The sequence below is a fragment of the Genypterus blacodes genome, unplaced genomic scaffold, assembly GCF_046128005.1.
Source record: "Genypterus blacodes isolate CSIRO-AG114 ecotype Tasmania unplaced genomic scaffold, CSIRO-AGI_Gbla_v1 ptg000214l_1, whole genome shotgun sequence".
NCBI lineage: Eukaryota > Metazoa > Chordata > Actinopteri > Ophidiiformes > Ophidiidae > Genypterus > Genypterus blacodes.
In genome coordinates, this window is record NW_027467013.1 from 500,319 (window position 1) to 526,631 (window position 26,313).

At 43.0% G+C, this 26,313-nt stretch overlaps 1 protein-coding gene across 1 annotated transcript; it reads left to right on the forward strand.

Moving 5' to 3' along the window:
• The first annotated feature begins 2,882 nt into the window (after positions 1-2,882).
• LOC143015741 (protocadherin-17-like) lies at positions 2,883-12,242 on the forward strand. Its single transcript, XM_076169798.1, has 4 exons — positions 2,883-5,351; positions 6,480-6,538; positions 6,698-6,867; positions 11,662-12,242. The coding sequence occupies exons 1-4, from the start codon at positions 2,883-2,885 to the stop codon at positions 12,240-12,242; spliced, it is 3,279 nt and encodes a 1,092-aa protein (XP_076025913.1).
• The last annotated feature ends 14,071 nt before the right edge of the window (positions 12,243-26,313 follow it).

Below are 26,313 nucleotides of genomic sequence, written 5' to 3' on the forward strand. Positions count from 1 at the left end.
AATACACAACAACACTGATAGCAATAATAATAATAACAATAATAGATAAATGGATACAAGAACCAACTTTTTGAAATCCTGTCCAACCTTTCTTTGCGATTTTATTCGACTCTATAGGTGTGATGCATTAATTAGGTGTGCACGCTGTTAGATCCAAACACAATGTCTCTGTGATGCACCACCATCTGTATTCATGTGTGCCGCTGCCTGAGACGTGCTGCAACCAGCAATGGGCGCAAAAACAGAATGATAAACAACTTAATCTCACCTCTAATCACGCTTGTGCTGAGTGGTAAGTGAAAGAGATGCCAAGATACTGTGCTCATGCCCAAATAAGCGTGGCCACCGTTTGTCATTTAAATCTCAGCTGAATTACAACAGGTACGATTTAACACCAACGGAATAATGTGCTTTCAAGTAAAAATCGATTCGTCATGAAACGAGTGATGCGTCCATGTGTTTTTACTGCCAGTAAAATAGAAAATGTGTTTGTTTCCAGGGCAAGGTGCTGTTTTGTCATTAGAGAAAGTTATCCATGACAAAGTCCTTAACCTCCACTGAAACAAGGCAGGAACGCCACACATCAGGATATGGATATTTATTATGGATATGAACCAGCCTCTCATTCACAGCTCAGATGATATTAAACGGTGTGAGTGTGACAATGCAAACACAATTGTCAATAGCCTTCCTTTTCCTGAGGTTTTAACAGAGACTGAATGATAATTAGTTTCCCTTTGTTGTCCTTATCTCTTACCTGCAGAAATGGCCAATTTATGCAGGCTGCACCCTGGCCAGGCAAAGTTGATGCTCCCCAGAGGAGGAAAGCAGCCATGTTTCAGACAATGAAAATGAACTCAGGGACAACTCAAGGTTGATTTAGATCCGGGGCAACACGAAATTAAACGAAGGAATCAAACCGCAGTCATCTGGCACTATAATGTTGACACAGCTCTCCCTCTCTCCCTGTCTCTCTCTCTCTCTCTCCCTCTCTCTCTCCCTCAGAATGTGCCCGGGCGTGTATCTGTATCACCAAGGAGCCCTGCATCATTGAGATCTGGTCAAGTGAGAATAAAAATGCAAATGTCATATTGTTGAAATGGTGAGCGAACTAAATGTCAGTCCGTCTTTTCAATATGAGATATGAGATTGATGTGCATATTGAAGGCAAGTGTGATAGCTGCAGCAGGCAGGTTATACCAACAGCTGTGATATTTGAGCTGAGAAATAAGCAGAGCTCCTTTTTCTCTCAGAACCATAAGCAATTCTATTACATCCTTTAGTGGGATTATCCTAAAACCACCAACAGCCTGTCTTTCTTCTTTTATCTGGAGGCTGTATTTTGGAGATAGAGGGGCATTATTTTGAAATTTGTGAATATTGCTCAGTGTTAAGAATGTAAAAGTCCAAATAACTGCATCGGTACAGAAGGGGGGGGGGGGGCACTTCACTTTGAGAATAAGAGGCACATCTGTCATCTTTTAATTCCACATTCAATCCCATATTGCTCATCTTTGATCCACTTCTCGCTCCTCGCTACTGACCACTTGTCAGATCCTCACCGGTTCTACTACATCCTCGCCAAACGCGTTTCATTGATCTGCTCATAATCCCTGGTTCACATCCACATGTATTAGGAGCAACATCCACGAGCACGTTTTTCCCCTCTGATGCTGCTCAGGGTGCGCACATCAGTAAATGAATCACGTAGCACTAGAACAGCCCTTCTTCATGCGATCTTGCCAGACCTATTGGATGAAACCGCACACACACACGCGCGCACACACTCATACAGACACACACGCGAAGAAAAAAAAAAGCGAAAAAAAGCCCAAGGCAAAATCTGTCACCGTTCACTCATTTGCTGGAAGACGATCAGAAACTATGTTAAATGCGCCGAGGAACACGCCGGACTCCGTTTTGAGGCGTCGAGAGGCTTCCAGTCTGATCTCAGTGCGAGGGGAGCAGGTTTCAACAGTTGACGCGGAGAACTGAGCGCAGGGAGAGAAGACGATTCATTCTGATTATCTGGAAATCATCCGACAACACCGCGTCCACCGTGATTCCCTGTCAGCCTTATTTTTTTCCCCCTCTCTCTTCGCCTGAGCCAGTGAGGGCGAGCATTTGTGTCCGGATGAAGGATGCGAGAGCGCTGGGTCCAATTGGACTGGATTATGGGATTACTGGACTGATTATAGGACAATCATCGGGCAAAAGTCGCAGCCTGGATCTTTGAATGACGGGGATACACGCCGCCGGACGGGAGGAACGTGTGTGTATTCTGCTTTAAAGTCGAGTTTCGGTGGAGCTTGTGCTGCTTCGGGGAGTGTAACGCGTATGCAACAGTGTGCCGCACAGAAAGTGAACGCACCGTGGATGGGAACACTGGGCAATGCTGCATTTTCAACGGGCATGTCAGTGTGTGTTGCTGTAGCTGAGGTGTAGTAGATGTCGCATGAGGGCAATGCGCTTTTGTGGGCTCCGGTTATAACCTTCAGCACAACGATCCGATCCGCTTTAACCCGGGTGCAGCATAGGGAGTATTAATACTTTATAATCAGTCGCTTATTTATTCAGTCCAAATCAAGCATTTCTACTGCACTATGTTGAATTTGATCTTTTATTCATGCATTAGGTGTCGCCAGGCGGTCACCTTTGTTTACAGAAAGAGTTCATCATAGGCGAACGGCATGTGAAAGAGGTTAAAATAGCCATTAGAAGGCGAGAACGGCTCACGGATCGATTTAATGTCCAATTAGACTGAGATCAGCTCCAGCCCACATGTCTGGTTCGGGTTCAGTCCTCTAGGTTCGCCATAATCAACAGGTTGAAAGTCAAAGAGGTTTTTTTCTGTCTGCCACTTGCATATCCAAGTGAAGGGGATGCGTCTCTCTGTACCCATTTTCTTTCTCTTGTGGGTTAAAGCCCAGACATTGAAAAATCTCAATTATTCCGTCCCAGAGGAGCAAGGACCCGGCACTATCATCGGCAGTATAGCAAAAGATGCCGGATATGGGACCGTGGAGAGGGGGAAGAAATCTAACTTCAGAGTGCTGGAGAATTCTGCACCACATCTGGTGGACGTTGACCCAGAGAGTGGACTCATCTTCACCAAACAAAGGATTGACAGGGAAACATTATGTAGACGCAACCCCAAGTGCCAGCTCTCCATGGAGGTGTTTGCCAACGACAAGGAGATATGCATGATCAAGATTGATATACAGGACATAAACGACAACTCGCCCAGCTTCCCTTCAGATCACATTAATATTGATATTTCAGAAAACGCTGCTGCTGGAACGCGTTTCCCTCTGACAATTGCTCACGACTCAGATTCAGGCGAAAATGGGATAAAGACCTACCAGGTCACCAGGGATGATTACAACACATTTTCCTTGGATTTAAAGGTGAGGGGTGATGGGACTATATATCCAGAGCTGGTGGTTCAGAGACCTCTGGATAGGGAGGACCAGAGTCATCACACCCTGCTTTTGACAGCGATTGATGGCGGGGAATATCCACGATCAGGCTCCATGCAAATCAATGTCAGGGTGACTGATTCGAATGACAACAGTCCCATTTTTGACAAATCTTCTTATGTGCTGGAGATTCCGGAAAATTCCCCCCCTGGGAAAGTGCTCATAGATTTAAACGCCACAGACCAGGATGAAGGAAGCAACGGCCAAGTGGTGTATTCCTTCACTGGGTATGCATCAGAGAGAATTCAAGATTTGTTTTCCATTGACCCCAATACTGGCATCATTAAGGTTCAGGGAGAAATTGACTATGAGGAGAATCCAATTATAGAGTTTGATGTGCAGGCTAAAGACCTTGGGCCCAACCCAATACCAGGTCATTGTAAAATTACTGTCAAAGTGCTTGACAAGAATGACAACTCCCCAATAATCAGTTTTGTGTCGGTCCGGCAGGGAGCCATCAGTGAGGCTGCACCTCCAGAATCTGTCATTGCACTGGTCAGAGTGACAGATAAAGATTCTGGCAGAAACGGTCAACTTCAGTGCAGGGTGCTGGGAAACTTACCCTTCAGACTGCAGGAGAACAACGATAATTTCTACACGCTGCTCACAGACCGACCTCTAGACAGGGAGATGAAAGATGAGTACAATGTAACAATTGTGGCGAGAGACAATGGGATTCCCTCCCTGAACTACACAAAGTCGTTCACTGTGAAGATTTTGGATGAAAACGACAATGCACCTCGCTTTACAAAGACGGTGTATGTGCTTCAGGTGCCGGAGAACAACATCCCCGGGGAGTATTTGGGCTCTGTTCTGGCTCATGACCCAGATGTAGGTCGAAATGGAACAGTGTCGTACTCCATTCTGCCGTCACATATCGGCGATGTCTCAGTCTACACCTACGTGTCTGTTAATCCCACCAACGGAGCCATATATGCATCACGGTCTTTCAATTATGAGCAAACTAAATCCTTCGAGTTTAAGGTTCAAGCTAAAGACGCGGGTTCTCCTCACATGGAGAGCACCTCTACAGTCAGGGTCAACGTCCTCGACGTCAACGACAATCTCCCGGTCATTATATTACCACTCCTGCAAAATGATACGGCTGAAATTCCAGTGCCTAGAAACGTGGGCATTGGCTACATCGTTGCCACGGTGAAAGCGGTGGACCACGACCACGGGGAAAGTGGCCATTTGACCTATGAGATCACAGAGGGAAATGATGATCACTTGTTTGAGATGGATCCGGTGGGTGGAGAGGTCAGAACTGCACACGCTCTCTGGGAGGAAATCACCCCAGTAGTTGAGCTGGTGGTGAAGGTTACGGACCATGGCAAGCCCCCCCTGTCGGCCGTTGCTAAACTGATCATTAAGGCTAATACGGAAGCCATGGCGGGAGGGGGTTCCAGCACGGGTGGGGAACAGCAGTCATGGGATGTATCACTGCCCCTCATAGTTACCCTCTGCATTATCTCCGTCATGCTCTTAGCAGTCATGACCGCCATCGCTGTCAAATCCAAGCATCACGATAAGGAGACTGGGAATTATAACTGCCGCATGGCTGAGTACACCAATCCTCCAGTGGGGAAGGGCAAAAAGAAAAGGATCAACAAGAGTGACATCATGCTGGTGCAGAGTGAGATGGAGGAGAGGGATTCCGGTAGTCGGATGAACGTGGTCAGCAGCCCCTCTCTCATCACCTCGCCGATATGCTTCGACTACCAGAGCCCCCTGCCCCTCACGCTGCCTAGGTCAGAGGTCATGTACCTGAAGACCACCCCAAACAGCCTGACGGTCCCCAGGGCGGGTTGCCACTCCAGCTTTGCCGGGCTGAACGCGGACACTCCAGTGAATAGGATGTCAGTGATACAGGTAAGGATGCTGCACTGTATTCCTTATCTGCCCTGTATTCTCTCTTATCTGCACCCTGTGCTTTTCCATACAAAACCTGACAAAAGAAAAGTAATGACAAAAAGAAATCTTTCATTGTGACCAGGCATCGTGATTATCACTTCTTCCTTCCCTCTTATGACACCATGTTATACACTCTTCAGATGTAGCATGATACGGTGCTTAAGTGTCGCAATGTGTCCTTAATATCAAATCCCACCGAGGAGCTTTCCCGGATCCGACCCTGGATGGGAATCGTCTATTTCCTTTTTTTAAACGGGTCCATTGTGAGTCCTCCGTTTGCACAAAATGTTACAGGTGGTCTGCATAATCAGAGAGTCTTCTCAGTAAGACATGCAAACAGTGTGAGTCTTGAACAAGGCTGCTGTGACCCTGCCAGATCCACTGCTCTAGAGCGAAAACAAAACCCTGCCTGAAATGTGGGATTGGGCAGGTGTTTGAGCAGCTTGTCCGATCACATTACTGAACCAATGTGTGCCAGACAGCTAGATGCACACAGCATAACCTTACAATCGCATTTTTCGCCTTCCACAAATATGGGCCAGATTCACCCATCCACAACGTTGGCAGGATGAGGCCATTAATAGGCTCCAGCCCTCCGTGTAGAAGTGGCAGGGTTACACAGACGAGCCAGCTAACACAGTGATTTGACAGCATGGGCTTGTAGATGCTGTTTAGCACAGAGGAATTATCTGGTGTAAATGATGTAAATATCTAGGACAATCTCATTTAGAGATGATAACACAGATGACAAGGCCTGGCGTTGTCACCAGTCGCGAGTGCATGTGGGTGTGATCCGCACCAACACATTATTCTCAAGGAAGCGAAGAGATGCTGATGACAGTGGCTAATGTGTTAGTCCTTCGCCTTGCCAAGGAAGCACATATGGTCACAATGGAGACTTGTTCTAATCATGTCGGCATCACTCGAGCTCTGAGGTTGAGAATCTATTTTGCAGACGTTTTTGTCTTCACACGCTGTGATTTGACTCTAACGCCTGAAATGCAGCCCCGCGTTGCTCTTTCTGCCTGAATCTGAAAATCACAAGGCTTTGAGGCGGCAATGCACTTATTTTCTTCTCATTTGTAGACGGAAAAATTTCCCCAAGAGCACAATTACGCTGGCAGCAGGCAACCATTTGTTCAAAGGTAAGAGCTCCAACCAGAACCTTCCTGACCATCGCATTTACCTTCATCTCTCTCTTAAGCAAGCTGACCGCGCGTCTGAGGTGGTGGTGGCGACGGCGGCGGCGCTCACACCGAGCTAATGGCAAGTTATGTTATTTTCTTCCCTCTGTTCTGCTGCAGCTCAACATTTAAGGATGCAGAACGAGCGAGCCTCAGAGACAGTGGCCATGGTGATAGTGACCAGGCTGACAGTGACCAGGATACTAATAAAGGCTCACACTGCGACACGTCTGCCAGGGAGGCCCTCAAGATGAAAGCAACAGCAGTTAATGGCCAGCCTTTCGAGCAGGGTGAGTGTATACGCTCTCTGCCTGACATCTTGAAGATGCCTAACTGACTCATGCATCAGACAATGTTTATACCTATGGAGCAACAATCTGCAGGGGAATGTGTTGACATCTTAGTGAAACCCATAGGAGACCGCTGAAGTGGACGCATCACATCAATACTGTTAAAAGATGTCAGTATAGAGGCGAGCAGGCTACACTCTCGCCTTTGTCTGCACTGCGATTAAGGTAAAATGCGGAGGAAGCCGCATGCATGGAGGGAATTAATGGGATTCTGTTGTTCACTGAATGTACCCGACCGGTTGCTAAATCCGCTTATGAGGGGAATCAAGCCAGATAGGAGAAAACGCGTTACGCCAATGATAAAACAATGGCTCACACACACACACAGAGGAGTTGGCGTTAAGCTTGTCAAGCCCAATGTATGGTCGTAATCAGAGTGGAATATGTTTCAAGGCGTGTGTAAACGAGCCGAGCACATGTGAACCACGGTACGTCGTTTGGCGCTATCGCAGAAAAGCCCGAGCGGCGTACCCGAGATGACACGCAGCCACCGAGAGCTGAAGGTAGATGCTCGTCTCAGCGGATCAAAGCGTTGGCAGAGGGTAGAATCAAACATCTCCTGTCTGCTTTCGCCATCAGACAAACTCATATGCATGCCAAAGTGCACCTCTGTCAGCATCTCTTTTGATCACGCCATTATCGGAACACAAATTCGCAGAGTGCGCGTCTTGAATAACACGGCGGAGACGAGGATGATAGACAATTTTAAGGTGCAAAGCGACAGGTATTTTCCGTTGACAGGCGGCGGAGTGTTTCTATCTTTCTCCCTGAGATATTTTTTTTGCCTGCCATTAACACCTTTAGCCTTGGGTGCAGTTGTTCTTGAGACGAGTTTCTGCCTGATTAACAAAAATAGGACACGGAATCATCATAAGATCCGCGTCAGCCAGAGTGTAATCACGGATGATTGTCAGCCTGATGACCTCATAGCGATTGATATATTTAGCGATTGTGTGTAAACAATCCTCACAGGTGAGATAAAAGATAATAGGGGACTTGAGTGAAGTGGCGATGTCTCATTTCCCCGTGTGGGCCTTGGAATAGGAATGCTGGTCATCAGGTCCCTATGCGACACTTTCCACACCATTTACATTCGCTATGAACTGTTTGTTTGTGGGATGCTCAGGAGGGCAAAGATGGAAACACTCTTGTTGCTGCCAGCGAAAGCGTGAATCTCTCTGCCTCTGCTTCTGTGTGTGCGGGTGTGTGTGTGTGAGCGCGGGTGCTTGAATGTGTGTGTGTGCTACAGGGGGAATTATGGCACACTAAACTCACTCTGTGGGAGGTGTAAATTCAATCACAATTTTTTTTTTGTAGCACATTTCCGAATCTGATTCAGCCCAACTTCTGAGGCCAATCACATGCAGAGATACTGGAGGAGATGTTTTGTATACACAGGCGCAGAGTTTCTCCACGTACAGCTCTGATGCTGGCTTGACAGGAGTGTCAGTTAATTTATAGGCCTGCATTTTTCAGATAAGAGAAATGCAAAGACGTGAGGTATTGCTTTTAATATTAATGTCTTGCGCTAATGCCTGCACCCTCCTACTGATGTTCTCTGTTTGCGTGGTGAGAAATGTTGTTAAAAGGCAAAACTAAACCTCCTGGGGTCGGTCAGTTCAACATTCACTGGTGTCACTGTCGGCTGACGACAAAATGGAAGACCCACATTCTGCACAGTGTAGACTGGATCACACAAAGCGCCCTCAACCTACCTACCTCTGTCTCTCTCTCTCTCTCTCTCTCTCTCTCTCTCTGTGTCTTTCACACACACATACAGGTACATTTGATACCAACAAAAGTCTTTCTCCTTTCATATTTTGACAAGACAGCGCCATTATCAAAAATAGAGTTCCCAGAAATGTAGAATTGTCCAAATACACCAACACAAAAGCTTGCAGGTTAACTACTAAAGCATTTTATGTCTTTACCTTCACCAATTCTCTAGTCTCATAGCTGCTTTGATACAGGTAATATATGCACCTGTGCAGCTTCCACCATCATGCACTCTGAATATTTATTCTCTCTCACAGACAGCAGATGCACAGTGGGTATGTTGCTAGGCTTTCTGTGATTCTATTTATAATGGGCCAGACATATTCACTGCTTTTGAGAACATGTTATTGTTCCTTTTTACAGTTCCCCGCCATAAGATCACAGCTATTTCATCGCTTTGTCATGGCCGTGTTATGCGGGGTATGTAAATGCACAGGCCGATGTAACGCCATTGTCTAACTCTGAGATAGTAGACGCGTTATAAATTATAGTTTTTTTTTTTTTGTTTTTTTTTAATATTCACAGATGGGAAAGTGGAAATCAAAGGCAGGCACAGCAGATGAAAGGACCCCTCGCTCTCACGTCCCCTAGCGCTTCCTGTTTTTGTTTTTCCAAGAATGTATAAACATAACAGCCAGAGCAGGTTAAAAAAATGACATTTAAATGATTTAGTCCCTTTGAAAATTGTCTTTCCCCAATGAAGGTTTGATTAATTTTGCCTTTTTTTTGCAAAGGAGACTGCTGAGATCCTTAAACTAAAGGTGTGTAATCGACATATTCCATTAGAAAACACTCCTTTTAAAGCATCAAGAATACATTTTATCCAGGCATGTACACATGATTTGACCATTAGTTCCGCCTACACAGACCCATAGATTCACTACAGCAATGACAAAACCACCACAGTGTGTTTATGCTGAACCGTCTCAGCACATACGTCTCTCTGCATCAGCATCATCCGCTCGCTCCCTCTGCACTGATACATACCATGGAAATTATCCCAACGTTTTCCTTCTTCCCTTTTATGCTTATTGTTTTGGCTGCGTGTAACTACCTCATAAACAGTTTTCCTCCGTGGCACAAGAAAGAAAACCAGACAAAACAAAAACACACAGGGCGCAGAAGTGTAATGTGTAAAGTGGATGCTTCAGAGCTCAGCGCATGGCAACAGACAGATGCCATGTAGGTGTTACCTCCTCAGGTTAAATGCGCTTTTTAACTCTTATCTCTCCTGATTTGGATTGGATTGGCTTTCATTAAGTGCAGCGATGTGGCAATGTACAGTGATACAGCATAAAACGGCATAAAAAGGCAGCGTATGACAAAATATGCATTCAAGCTTAAACAAAACGTGTCTTACTTTAATAGTATACTGACCTAAAGAGGAAGAAACAACAGATAAGCTTTTCTTTAATCTCTATAACTTCTAAAGATGCACCCAAACTGTGGGCGTTGTACTCAGTCAGCATTATCTAAGCCACACATCAGTGGCTGCTCCTTGTTTCCGTTCTATTTGTTCCATTACTGTGCAAACATTTACAGTATTTTAGCCAAATTGCCTCCAAATAGCACCGACTCATGCTGGTGATTTATTTTTAAGTGAGATTTAAAAGTGGTCTTCTGAGGAAACTGACCAAATCCTTTAACTCCCTGGGTTTATATTTATTCCTTTGTTTGTTTATGTGTGCAGGGACAGTTTGCAATAACTTAAAACTATTAGATTAAGTTATAATATTTGGATTATGTAATTTAGCTGAGGTTTAATCGAACTTTTTTGTTGTAAAAGATCCCCAAACCAGTTATATATAGGCTCTAAGACTCTAAATGATGATGTCACCTGGTTTTTGGTTTGGTGTTTGATCTCATTTCACAATAAAATACCTTCAAAATGTCTAAATGTGTAAAATTAGAGATGATCTATGCAGGTTTGTGTCAGTTATTCCTGCACTGCCTTGCTTTCTAAAGACCTTACTTATAGAATCGGTTTGTGTTACTGCCAAATTAATTTTCACCGCATAATGCGACAGCAACAGAAATACGACACCTTCCACACCATAACACTGCTGAAATGGGATTATTGTGTGTTTGCTCCCTGTGTGTTTATCGCTTTGCTGTGACATGTACAAGACTGACTTATGGCACAAAAATAGACCGTCACCCATTGCTTTACTTGTTGCTACGGAAACAAATACACAGTCCTGCGGTGAAGGATGAACCGAAGCCGAAACTCTGACAACCCCGGAATAATCACTCCAATCCCGAGTATGTCATGAACAAGGAATAGGTTTTGTGTTTTTGCAACAGCTGACATAAAGCAACAATCTCAAACAGACTTGACACAAGGTGTTTTTGTTTCGCTATTACGTTCCGTCGGTAGCCATCATGTTTCCTGCCCTGCACTCTCCGTGGACTCGCTGCACAACCAAACTCCAAAAACATCCTTTAAAACTTTGTGTCGCTCATGCTCGCCGGCTTTATGTAGGTGTTGCAGGTTTTTAATCCGATCAAATATGTCAACTGCACCAGCTCATCCAAAACCACACCGCTCTTCTTTTTTATATTTATTCCAAATTATTATTCTGTCTGCTGCTGCAAAATAAAAACACCTGGACTCCTCCGAATCAGAAGATGCTTCCCAGAAAACACTTTCCCTGGGTGTTTAGAACAGCATATGAAGCTCTCGTTAAGTGCTCAATCAGTGATGGAATTAGACATTAAGTCGTATCATATAGTTATTATCCACACCCTGTTAAGACGTGTGAGTAAATGAAGTTAACTCTGGGTTTTATTCAAAAGATTCTTTGTTGGTCCAACGAATAATAGGTGCGCTACAAGAGTTTTATTGTTTGGACCTGTTATTACTGCCCCCATCCTTCAAAAGGTGATTTCCTCTATTAGTTTAGGCAGCTTTTCTTTCCCTACAATGGTCCAGTAACAAATCTTTAACTGTTTTTGCAGAGCAAGACAAATCAGTCCACTGCACCGATGAATGCCGTGCACTGGGACATTCTGACAGATGCTGGATGCCAAAGTTACGGGTAGGAAGCCAAGCAGACAGCGCCGATAATCGCACCAACCTTTTCATCCCTGTGGGAATGGATGCCATGGTAGAGACAGAGATTTATGGCACCATCAGCCGCAGCAGCAGAAAAACCCTCAGCACGTTTGGAAAGGAACAGCGGGAAAGTACAATCCTAGTGGCCAATGTCAAACCCTACTTAAAATCCCAGCGTGCACTAAGCCCACCGCTGCAGGAGAGCCCATCTGTGTCCAGTAGTCCCACCAAGAATAGTAGTACACCCCTGGACTTGGCCAAGGAGGAGTCCAAAGAAGAGCGGGAAGGGGGATCAGACAGCAGTGCCTACGGCCCTCCAGATGGCCAGTGCTCGCCACCGCACACCGAATTGGAGGAGCCCTCCTACCTGACCCGCGACCTCAGGCCCAAGTCTCTGTCAAGCAGCCTCATTCACAGCTCGGTCATCAGCCAAGAGTGCGGCGGCTCCGATTGTGCCCTGGAACCACGGGACCCTGGCAACTAACGGGTCCAGGTGATCCGGCACTCGCTCGTTCGCCCGCGCTCACCTGCCAGAGGTGCGATGATGATATTACAGATGAATGACCAAGAGGTGATTTATTTTGACCCGCAGAGGTCTCAGACACGCATTGTATAACCAAAAACCATCTGCTTTGTATGTCTTTTGAGTTTGTGACTTGTTGTGTTTCGGTGAAATATGTGTCCTTGACTGTCATGACGGTATGGGGGGGAGAAAAGTCATTGCTTACCCGGCTTCAAGTGTTTTCATGGTGTACTGTACCTGTCGGTTTAGATGTCTGTATTTTACACATTTCAAGCTCCGATTTTGTGAGGCTGTTGAACAAATTGCTACTGTTAAGCTATTGAGTCCCGTCTGCTTTTGTAGAGTGACGCTTTTTGTCTACATTCAGTGTATGAGAACCATCTCTTTGAATATCACAGGCAACTGAAATACATATCAGTGACGTTAAATACAGAAGTGAAGTGTCTTATGAACTGTTAATGGTGGTGCAACAGGGAATGTCCCTTTTCATAAAACCATTTGAGGTTCTTAAAACTGTTTTTTAAGAATGTATTTGTAATTTCCTTGTCGTCCTCTCTGCAGTTTATGTCCAAATAAGCTGAGCTTACACGTGAATGTGGGCTACTGTACTTGTTGTGTATTTTATTAAATTTGTATACACGTTTTTCTGTGTGCATGAAATGTAATTATTTTTGAGCAGTGTTTTTTATGTGACAGAAGTGCATTTATGTCTCCAAGGTGCTTAAAACACCAATTTAGCCAATTAAGCGGCAGTATAACAACACTTCATCAGACAGAAGTAAGGATCCTAATCGACAGGGTGACAGAAAATCACAATTAACACGATCCTCAGCTATTTATATATATATCTACATATATATAAAAACACAAATAAAGACAGGCACTGTGTATTGGTGCACCCAACAGAAGATGTGTGGATTTCCTATGTATGCATGGAACATTTAGTGTATGGAAACATTGCTCATATGTTTGTTTATTTCAGATATTTTATTTTATTTCATATCCACGCTTCAAACTCTTCAGCTGAACTGATCTAATGTGTTTGTTTCTGTGCAGCTGTGTATGACATGACACATTTCTCTTGTGCTTGTGCTATAATTTAGCTACGTTTGTATTTGTATGTATATCATACTTAAGTGAAGGAGCTCATTCTTAGCGTGTCATTCACTATTTTCTTACTGTGAGGCTACAGCCATAATCACACACACTTCACACCCTTCACTGATCTATTTGCCATAATAACAAACTGTAGTGTCTTTGACCAGATGGCAGCTATAGATAGTCACCGGATCATCATCATAGGATTCTGTAAACATGAATACATTTGTAATTGGATGTTGCTGCATTACTTAAAATATGGAAAGGCTCCTTGTCTGTCTGAGTTAAGGAATGGATCAATCCCTGGATTTGGACCAGCACCAGAACTTAATGTGTTCTTCCCCGAGCCGTGCCCCACCCGTCCTGCACGATTCGTCCAAAATTGGGTTGAAACTGCTTAAGCAAGGCTGTGAAAAACAAACACAAAGACACCAAACAAGAGGACACAGGCGGCCAGAAACAAATACTTGCAGTCAGAGGTAATACACCTATAATGTAATAATACTCCCGAAAACACTTTATTAGTAAGATTTCTAAACAGCATGGTTCTCGGTTTGGCAAGAATGTGTTCTTTTAAACCACACAACACATGAATCTAACTTCCTCCACTGACTGTCCAAATATTTCATTCATCGGCAACTGGGGCCCTCAATCACTCTCGCTTTGTATTTACAGCGGCCGCTTTGATAATATAAAATGAAACTTTAATGATCTCTGCGGGGGAACTTCACCTGTAAAAGGGCAGGATGTTGAACAAACCCCACGAAAGGAAAATACAAGAGAAAAACAAATTTACTGTGCAAAACACACTGAATAAAAGCGCTCAAACTCACCGACACGAGGTGGGCGAGGAACGTTCACGCTTAATACATCTGCGTTTTTAATTGTTTTTACTCACGGTGAGAAAACTGTGCATTATTTGTTCTCTTACCTCATTAGACTCACAGAAAGTGCATCGCTGCCATTTATATTCACTGTAGTGTAAATATCACATCCAATGCAGAAAGGTTACTCACAGTGGCAAAGGGCAGAGCACAGTGGGATGTGGGGAGATTGCACTTAAGCCATTTCTCTCCAAACCAAAAAAGGAGCAAGGAAACATCACATATTCCCAGCGTCTGTTTGGCACAGCGATTAAGCACATATGTAGCTTGTGTTTGGAGAGATAGATCACTACAACTTGACAATCCCGGAATAATTTCCCCCTGTAAAACAATGGCAGAAAAGCTTTCCCGTTTCTCTCTTTTCCTTCCGTTTCTCTCCTTCTGCAGAATTGTGACTTTTGTACCCGAGCTTGCAGCGAGCGTTTTGAGAACGCCTTGTTTTTCATGAGCTCTGGATAACAGAATCCTGTCATCTACTGAGCGCTGACTACAAGTACGACTCAGTTTCTCCTCAGGGAAAACACATTAATTTGGATTTTGATTTGCATTTGTTTTGGTGCTGGTATTGACACAATTCCAGCCCTAGATGTCTCATCTCAGCAGGCAGCTCTGATGAGCTCATCTGCATAAGTTGAAATACTCTTTGAGAGGGAAATTGCGTGGGTCACAGCAACTCATCCTATTGAAAAACAGACAGAAACATCACATCATTTTATCTGTATCAGTCCCAGGGCTGCAGAACACGGGGGATGAAGATAGGTGAGCGGAATGTCAAGCAGAACAGGCATGAGCCATTTATTGCAATACTTACCCCTAAAATTCTCAACATTATGTCACTTAAGGATACCAAGCAGGTTAAATGTACACTTTAACTATAATTATGCAAAATGTTTTCTTTGAAGCGAAGCCTTTCTTAATCAACACAGTGCTACAGTACAGCTGCTTGACAAAAAGTGCTATGTTGTGGAGCAGAGCTGAATGCAGATTAAGGCCCTAGCATGCAGCGTTGGATGAATATGACTTGTCTCTCAGAATGATTACAGCCACACTGAAAGGGAATTACAGACAATGAAACTGATCTGTGTAATACCCCCTTTCTTCTGCATTTTACATACACAAATGATCTATTCAGATGAAAATGGAATGAGAAGTGTACCATTCAGTTGCAAAAAAATTGACATGCTCACCCCAAGTACTTAAGCTTTTTAATTCAATAATTCAATAACACAGCCGATTAAGAGCTTGTCTTCCACCTCCACCAAAGGCTGTGGGAAATGGTTCCACTCGAATGAGGAGAGTCGGTGGGGAAAACACTGTCAACATCACGGATAAACAATATTGAGAGTGTAGGCTTGGTTTTCACGTGGGGATGTCAGTAAACGCACCGTGGAACAGCTCGGAGGCGAAATGTTAAATGCAGTTTTTGAGCTTCATTTGCTTGTTTTTGAAGGTAGGAAGCAGACTCACAAGTGATTAGTTAAACCATAACCAAGTAACATGGAACATTTCAGTGCTCATTCCTCCTCCACAGCCCAACAAGCATGTCAAACCAATCATGTACTGTCTTGTCTGCATGCTACAGAATCAGTGTTTGTTGCATGTTTACTGCAAAGGGATTCCAATATCGTCCAAGCTTAAAGTCCAGATTCTTATCCAAATCCATAATCCATTCTTTAATAGGTTCGTGCTCCACCCTCAACTTTCATCACATTGGGTGCAGACTTGTTTGAAATCCTTCTGACAAACAAACAAACAAACAAAACAGCAAACTAACAGATGCAGCTGGGAGCACAACCTCCTCCATGCAGGAAATACATGTAAGTTATTCAAAATGTAAATTTGTGAGTCACTTTGTTAAATACACTTATTAATTCACTCATTCATGCATGCAAGCGTTCATCCATTTTTAATGTATGAATGTCTGTGTGTGCTAGGCTCACTGGTGTGTATCCGCGTTCATTTTGTATTTCGTGAAGAATCTGTCATAACACACCCCAAAACTCTTTGAAATGACATCATGTGGAGATCTAAAGATGACACTAATAAGTGTTTTATGCGATTGGATTTGTGTCTTTTGCCATGGCAAAGATCTGTCCTAACCTTTAATTCGACAGTTGTGTCAGTAATGTTTAAGCGCTTGCATCATCATAACCGTGGAAAATCTAAACGTTAGTAGCTCATTAACTAAGCCCACATGATGAAATATAGCTGCGGTATAAAGCATCATTTCTACCTTTGTATCCTGTCAGCGTGGAGGCTTCGAAAAGCACAAACACTCCTAAGCAAGAAAAATAGAGCTGTTATGTGGAGTAGAAAAGGAGCTCGCTGGACAAAATAAATGATTGGCAAAGTGTTATGAAATCACACTGAGAAGAGGCCAAATGGTTAACCAATTTGATTAATGTGTTGTTAAATTTTTAGCGAGCACGATGACATGGAAATAAATGTAAATGCCAACTTCCACTATTCAGTAATGATTTCTCTAATTTGGATTCAAAGTAGAGCTGTAATGATATGCATGTGTTGAAGCAACCGCACGTTCACAATTTATTTCCCCTTTGTGAGTGTAGACAGACTTGACAGGGCAGTCTGGGAGGCTTTTGCAGAATACTGTCCTTTAAATATTGTTCTGCTCCCATACTTAGAGGAGTGTGACACTGTTGACTGCATTTAGTTTCCATTCAGACCCACGGGAATTAACAACCCTTTTACTGACCCTGTCTGACAGAAAAATACCAGACTCGGCAACCATCTCATTTTGAGTGCTTGTTAAAAAGGTGTTACTTATGGCATTCTCCTCTGGGAGGAGTTCAAACATACTCCAATCTGTCCATCACGCTTAATGTTTAATGCCAAGAGAGGATACAGTACCGTGGAGAGGTGCGGCAGGACTTCACACAGGTTTCACTTTGTGTTATTGGGTCATGACACACTTCCCTCACTTTGAATTGAGCAAAAATAGTCCTCCACATGCCTTTTTAGCGACAAAGTGGGCCAATATCTGCATAAAGTGGAAAAGCTAATGCGCCCTGTCATATGCTCAAAATTTCCCAGAGTCTTAAGCGCTTCACCCTTTAAGTGGTTTTGTCTGCCATTGCAAATAAGAGGAAAATTTAAGGTGAGACAGAGGAGGAAAGAGGGAAAGAGAGCAGACGACAGAGACACGCGGAGAATAGGAACATGGCAAGGCTTTTAGAATGGCCGGGCCGGGTTTATTGAATCAATGCACGCGAGTAGTGCACAGCTTGTCTGTCTGATGGAAGTGGTACATGTTGAATAGGACGACCTAATTAAGCCTCTCCTGGGCAAACGCACAAGTGAACCACCCATGTTGAGTTCCATGTTGTGTACAGCTTTTATTGTGAATTCGTTGACCTTGAAAAACATGTTTCATGATCCGTCCATCCATCAATCCATCTGTCCATCAATCCGTCCGTCCATCATCCGTCCATCCATCCATCCAGCCATCCATCCGTCCATCTGTCCATCCAACCATGCGTCCCTTCTCTCTGCCTGATTTATCCGGTGTAAGGTTGTTAGGATATTTTCACCAAAGCAGAGCGTTTTCCCAGAGCGAGCCCGGAGCGTTTACAATGACTCATCCTCCGAGTCAGACATTGATTTTAGTATCGAAATCAACTTAGGTTATTTATTTATTTTCGGGGGGATTGTTTTTTTTCCACCCTCAAGGTCACTTTGAGTTTGGCGCCGCAGCGGTTTGTGACGGCGCTGAAAACTCTCCTTGGCGGTGCATTCGAGGACGCCCTGACATCCTTGATTGGGGAGTCATGAATTCACCAGCAGCAGTCAGAAAAATCAAACCTGGCAGACGAACAATAACAAAACACGGATGTTTGTGAGCAGGATGATGTGAAGTCGGTTGATTTTTGCATTTAGAAGGTCACAGCCAGTCACTGGTTTGAAATGAAGTCTTCAGTTAAAGGCTTCCTGAATGCACCATCAAGGAGAGTTCTCATTCCAGCCAGCACTCTTACTTTAATGCAAAAAAAAAAAGCATTTCCAAAGAAGAAAGCTGATGGAATGCTCACTGTGATAGATTAATCTGCTCCAGTGAGTTTTAAATGAAGTTGATTGTCATATCACAGAGAAATTGATGGAAGGCAGCCACAGCCTGGAAGGTAGGAAATTAGTCTTAATAAGTAAAAGGGAACAACGGTGCGGAGTCGAAAAATGGCTTAGCTGAAATGTAAATCACACACAATAATGACCTGGGTCTTTATTGGTATGAGGGAATTACTGTTAACTATTTCCGATAATCATTTAGCAATTTAAATTTTGATCCCCAGCATTTAGAATATGCTTATGCATTATTCCTCAATCTCTGGCTGCCTCCCTTTCCCTCCACAGCCGTGTCAGCAAACACACAGCTTAAATATTCTGGATATGGATTTTGTTTTTTTTTACATTCCATTAATGTGCTGTAGTTTTTTTTTTTTAACGCGTTGTAAAACAAGAAAGTGTATTCCCGGATCATAAATGAAGAATACACCACAATTTGGCATGGCACTCTCCGCAGTAGCTACTCATTTGTTGCTTACAAACCAGCACAGTTATTGTAGAAGCATTTGCAGTCGTAAGCTGCTCTGGTTACCGCCACTGGAGAAAGAGGATCCTCCCCTGTGGACCAACAAAGTCCAGGAATATCTACAAGACGCGGATTCTCTTTCATACACCAGCGGCTTTACATGCTCAAATAATAGCCTGTGACTACGGCCACACTGGTTGCAGTGCACAGGTTAAGCTGTTTCCATGCAACATTTATACGTTTCACGAGACTCACTGTAGTCATAAATAAACTATCTAACAGAGTATTTTTATGCTGTAAGCATTTCACACACATAAAACAATTTGCTGCCTTTAAAGAAACATAACAGCTTCCAGCTACGCCTCTGTACCCCCCCTCTGTTATACTTCTATTATCACCATTAATTGCTGCCTGAATAAAAAGTATGTTTGTGCGTTTACACTTTGTTGCATTGTTACATTTGTGTCCCTGCTCACACAAAACGCTTCTTTCTACACAATGTCATATGTTACTGTTTTTCCACGAGCAGAGTATGATTAAATCCCGATTGTTGCCGTTTGATGTTTCGAGAAATCATAATGCTACCTGGAAAAAAGGGGTAAATGTAAATGATGTGACCTTATAGCAGGATAAAAATGTGATTTGTTTAAAGAAGCCCATGACAAGGTGCCATGGCACTTGAGTGGATTAGTGCACCCCTCTGGGAAATCATCCGTTTTCAGCTCATGCATGGGTTTGAATCTAATTGCATACTCTGCTATTATATCTTTCTTCTCAACCCTGCTCATTTCCACTGTAACAGCGGAAAACCAAACCCCAATGATGGAGGCAGATGACCGTCCTCTCCCTCTCTCTTTGTTGCAGTTTGTTACTCTCTTTTTCCAAAAAAAAACACTTTTATAGCATTGGCAATGTTGTTCACTACATCCAGACAAAAGATCTTGCAGTATAATTGAACAGATATTGATGCAGAATTAAAGGATGCTTTGGGGTTTGGGAATCAGACCATAATACTTTTTTTATACCACTGCAAACCCAGACGGAATATTAAGTAAAGATGAGAACAGAAGGGGGTAGCAAGAGTCAATTTGCAAGGTTTTACTGACCTCTGTGTTCATTCTACAATGATAATAATGAAAATAATTAAAGTCTGAAAGCACCATTTTGTCCTGGCCCTACATCTATGCTGATTAGAGGGTTATAAAGGTCCAAAACCCACCTTAATCGTAGGTTCGGTGGCAGCAGGGGCACTGTATGGAAAAGATAAAACAACATCAAAGAACCAGATGACAGACATTGTCAGGGATAAGCCATCAATCATTAAACCTTTTCCCAAGGTCTACACTCCTCAACTTCATTATTATCCTGAAGGAAATTGAGTTTGAGCGAGCATTGTCAATAGCAGACATCAAATAAGGAAGAGCAAACCAAGCAGAATTATCGGAACATCCAGGTAACAGATGGAGTTTAAGGTGTTGATGCAGAGATCATATGGATTTACAAGCATGAAGAAAAAAATGACAGGTGAATGCAGAGGGTCCAACCTTTGAAATGCCTCTTGTAAAAGAATAAAAGAAGCTCTGGCCCTGTGGCGTCCTTGCTTTAGGCCTTGTGTAAGTGCAGCCTGAAGGGATGAGATCAAATCCTTGGGAGGTGACAGATCAGGACACTTACATATTGAATACATCTTCATGATAAACCACTTAATGATGCTCCTGCAAGCCACAGTGCCACACAGAACGCATTCAATAACACCCAGAGTAATTAAAACCTGCCCTGTTTTTCTACAGGGAAAGAAAATCCTTCAAGTTTCGAGCTTTAAGATTCAGTCTATTATTGATAATAGTGCCCAGATACTTATTATCATGCATGATCTAAACCACTACGTTTGTTTGCATATTACTCCTATTCATGTCTGTAATGTGATTAAACAAACGTGTGGAGTAAAATTAACGCTTGGACAGAATTATCAATTTCACAGGATGCTGTTATTTCCAGGCTACACGTGATTCATCGCTTAGTTGGTATATGTTGTTACGGCCAGGGAGGAAATACACGCGGAAATCACTCAATTAAAATGCAACAAATCGATTCCATGCTCGAGTAAATTGACTTATCTAAGTCTGTTGCTTTGACTGGAGTCATGTCGATTCACGCAGGTTTCAATCTGATTGTGCTTTGGAAAAAATGTATTTCTTTTCAAGTAGAATTGAACTTTTAATTTGCATGTAAAAAGACTGAATGTCATTGTCCTGAACGGTTGTGTGGAAAAAGCTGGGCTGAGTTATGAAAGCAACTACTTTGCATTTCAGGCTGTAAATGGAAGTAATGCTGAGAACAGTTGGTGTGCCGGGATCAAAATTGTTTGTGTTGGATGTGATGCGGTACAGCGGGGACGGGCGGAATGAACCCTGCAGCCACCAGAGCTCCAGCTCAACACTGATCTGCATTTTGTCCATTTGGTTTGGTCTGAATTTCACAGTATAATGTACTTTGTCTGTCATTAGGAACTGGAAATGCGTTTTGCATAATCTTTTAGTGTTTTTTTATTGTCAAACCACCTCCACATTCAGATGCTTATTGTTTACCAGCAAGCCAAACGGCACAAATGTGAAGGCAGCTCAACAAAAATTTGAAAATTGCACACAAAGCTCAAACCTGCTTCAGTTAACTGGCACCAGCTCTCTGCAAATATTCTCACAGTTGTCCAAATTACACTGTGATGCAACACCTCCTGTCCAAGCCACTTTCATTCCAATTCTCACAGCTGCCAACAAAGAAGCAACAACTAACCCAGCAAATATCACCGTAACTCGAATTGTCCAAAATATTATTCCTTAGGTAATACGCCAATTAGCTCTCAAATGCTGTTTGTTTTATGTCAGCAAAAATCTATTAATTGCATAAAACCTAAGCCAAGCGCTGCCCATTGCTTTTGAAGCCCGGAACCCTTATCACCAAATACCTGGCAAAATTTCATGCAATTTGTGAAGGCAAATGTGTTCTTTTCACTATTCCCTCTCCTCTGTGCATCCACATGTGTGGAGGAAAATGGCAGCCAGTGTGGAGTTTCATTCTAGCTTAGATGAGGTGAGGGAGCATTTACATCCCCTTGATCCCTTATTTCTTATCCCTTTAGTGTAGGGATGTGAAATGTAACCAACCAGCAAGCCAGCAGCTCCATGGACCTTCCAGCCTGTCCAAACAAATCAACTCACTGATTTTAACAACAATAGCAACACATCCAGCAGCTTTCGTTTTACTAAATTATTTCTCTCCTCCCTTTTCGCTTCTTCATTTATCTATTTTGGTTGATCCATCCAACACAACACACGCAAATAATTCACTGTTGACTGCCTGCATCTCTTCCCATTTCAAACATGGCACTGTTCATCCCCTCCTAACTACACCAGTTTTGATTCTCTTGACCTAAACAGTTACAAAGCAATACACAGTTATAGTTCCATTACCAGAGTTATATAAAGAATAGTCCAAATTAATATTATTCTTGCACAACAAGGACATATTTGAGAATTTGTAGCCTCACTAATTTCAGTCTGTATACCCTCCAGCTCATCCACTTACTGGACTTAATTGCACGAGGAGGGAGAACATTTCAGTTTCGGCTCTTTGTTTTTGTCTGTTGTGACTTTGTTGAACTATCACATGATGCAGGTAAGGCTTGTTACTGAGACAAAGTAATTGGTGGAGTGGACCCAGGCTCGCTCCCTTTTAAAAGCATTCTGATGCCGGTGCAGTGTGAAGTATACACATGCGGCTCCGTAATACCTGCCACCCCCACCCCCTCCTGTTCCACAATTACAGAATCCCACAGCAACACAAGTAGTCGGCACGATTGTACACAAATCACTTACCGCAGCAAAACCAGAGTCACGATGAATAAAATAAGGAAACCAGCAATAAATGCCAAAGCAACTAGAGACTAAACACAAAGATCTGCCTACCGCTGTTGTAGTGTCACATGACTACACTTACTAAATATGATAGGATTCTGCAGTGTACCAACTATGCACAACCTATTTTGTAATTGTGTATTAGAAGATTCTGCCTGGTGAGGAGATACTGTACATGCAGAGGTTGTTTACACTATGTGGTATAGTTACAGTTGAATAAAATAGTTAAAAAAACATTGATTTATTACTTTAATCATAATAAAAACATTAATATTCATGTAAACACACTTATTGTGACATAGGTGAAAATGCAGAGGGTAAGGGATACGGACACAAGGTGGAAGTAATGTGCAATAAAATGTATTCTACAATGTGTAATGTATGTGTAATAGAAATAATAATGATAATAATATCACATTTTATGGGTGACGGTCTTTTCTCATAGCCAAAGTGCCACAGCGCACACAGTAAAAAGGAAGGAGAGAAGACTGCAAGCTAAATAAAACAAGGGAAACATTCACTTAAAGGCTTTGCAAATGCTCTTCGTGGAAGAAAACACATTCATCATGTTTGTTAGTGCTTAAGGCTGCACACAATATGCTTTGTTAAGAAAAAGTTGAATGGGAACAAAACTTATTTACAACGAAAATGCCTCCGTGTCTAACTTACTCTCCTTATTGTACACGGATCAGGATGTTGGACATTTTCCCCTTAAGAGAGTTTAAACTCTCTTTAATGACATTCATCAGTTTTATCTATACAAGTACACATTTGTTGTTGTTTGCTGTCTCCAGCTCATTAGACCATTTGCCACATTGCACAGATGGTTATTGTTCTGGAAGGAGGGCGTGGTTTTATGTGGAGGTGTATCATTTAAATATAATCATTTACATCATTGCTTCCAGGCACTGACCTTGACAGCATTACCACTTAGCAGTTATTCACCATTGAGAAAAATCTGAACTAAAACGTATCTATTACAGTTTAAATTTGGTAAAAAATAAAATTTTACCATCCAATAAATGTGACCTTCCTCCTCAATGGTACTTGAACACAACGTTGCATTTTCCCAGTTCATCCTCTTATCTATTCATCTATTTGAGCTTTTGGGTGCTCAGTCATGTTGCGGCATGATGGAGTCGTGGCTATGTGCGGGCGTGGAGGCTGGAATCACTAGAGCCCCGCTGAGAGCAGCAGCGAAATTGTTGAATGGGACTTTGTGCCAAATTTTACGACTGCTGTAAATCCCACCCATTGAGGCAGCACGTAGATCTATAGGTATTATAAATGAGAACCTGAACTAATAGAGACTATTCTTGAACAACCTGAATGTTTCCCTGGGGGATTTAGTTCTTGCGCCAGAAGGTAGAGCGATTGCATGAGCTTCTAACACGTCTATTCATATCAACCAAAAAGACTCTTACATCAGACATGATACTTTTCCTTTGTCGTCATCAGGAAAGAGATTAGAGTGAGGTATGAATATCTTATCGTATTGTCCCTTTCCCTTTTTGTAACCACTTTTCTTGACCTTGACTCGTAAGAAGCCTAGACGTCTGTAAAAAACAACCAACATCAGACATCCAGGTAAATCACACAAGGCTATATTCATGTCAAATTACTTCTGACTGACAACTGATGGGTTGAATCTTAAAATGATTGCCTGAGGACATAAATTGAGGACAAACAATATCCGCTCCTTCTTTTCCCATAAAGGACATCTGTGTCCTAAGCTGAATGAATAAAGCAGGGAAACAATCAGCCACTTCATAGGGGCATGTTCTTTCTGAGCTTCACCACTCAGCTTGGACTCCAGGAAGTTGAAGATTTTTATAATCAAGGCGACGCGTCCCCATGTCCATCACTCGTGTCCAGCTGCCACTTGCTTTGCTTGTAAATGTTGCTCGGAACTCGTGCAGGCAGTCGTCTGTGTCCTGCCGTGTCAGCTGATGAATGTGTATCAAGATTCATGGAACAATGTCAGACACAATAAAACCTGAAGCATTGTTCCCGAGTTGGAAACCTTTGTTTAATAATAATTGCGACGACAATGATGATGATGATGAGGATGATGATGATAACAATAATACTTCTGATCTGAATTTAGTCTCTCTAAAGTGCAATATGACAATACTTGGATGAAATAAAGAGACAACATCAGAGGAATAAACACCTGAATTAACCCAGTAAAAACAGAATTAAAATCAGTGAAATGGGCAATAAAGTATAAATGGAGATAAACTGCGAGAACAGCATCAACTGTTCCTCTGGCTGCTAGGTAGAAACAGGATCATAAAACCTCATTCACATCACGCTTGTGTGTGAAGTGTCATTAACCACACATGGTAAAACTAAAAAAAAAACTCTTAACTACTAAAATCCTGAGGGCTTTTCCAATGAGCGGTTGGAAACAACATAAATGTGCCAAAAGAATTACAAGGGCCCTTATTAGAGCGCAGGCCTCCACCAAGGCTGAGCAAGCCCACGCCACATTTCAATCAGGAGAACCTAATTAATAGAAAGGTGAGGGGAGTCAATATTACATATTTAAATGATTCAGAGCAATTGGTGCAGCTGCGATGGTAGAGAGGGGGGAAGGTCTTTATGCGATTGGATCCCAGAGTGGTTTTCATGGGGGTGCTACGCCCATGAAGCCATAATAGAATATCCCCTCAGTGGAGTCGAGACAGCGGTTGCGGTGAAACTGAAGAGATAAATGGACGAGACGTGGGACTCCGGAGGACTCGGCTGTCTGTGGCAAGCTCTGATGAGTACTGCAGGAGGAGGAGGGGGAGGGGGAGGGGGAGGGGGAGGGAGGGGTGGAGGGAGGCAAGGGGGTGGGCGTGTCAGGGCCGCCCTGAAAGACAGACAGAAACTGAGCGGAAAGGAGCATATTTAAGCAATGAGATGATTGGTTAATGGCGGTTGCGGCTAAAAGCGATTGGGACGTAGAGGACAGATGGGACGAGCAGGATCAGAGAGAGAGAGAAAGAGAGGGGGAGAGAGAGAGTGAGTGAGTGTGTGTATAGGAAAATAAGTCCTCCTGATTGATTCCTTCATTTGTCTTGTATTGATATTGTGATTCACTGTTTGTCACAAGTCCCTTTCCGACTTGTTACAATACAGCAGTTCCATTAACGTAGCTCAGTCTGAGCATATATTATATTTTTGATTATATTGTCATTAAGATTACTGTTGCACACCCAAAAATATCCACACACAAAATACCCTATCTCATTATTTAAGACGAATCCTGAATTCATCCTGCATCTGGATCCACACCAACATGTGAAGGCTCCTTCCCTCAGGTCTGTCACGCACCCGTCAACCGTATTTTGCAATTATTTTGTGTGATCCTGCTAAAACAAACAACCGCAAACGAGTGACAACAACACATCCAGAAGTTGGCAAATTAGCTCTTACAGGATCCATAACTCTGTCACATGAAATCGCTGTTTGGATTGTTGTTGTGATTGGACGGTGATTGGTCACTCACACTTCCATCTGGACACACAGGCTCACACTTTAAATTATTCTGTTTGGCAGTAGTTAATGAGCCATTGTATCTTTCAAATCAATCACTCAGTTTC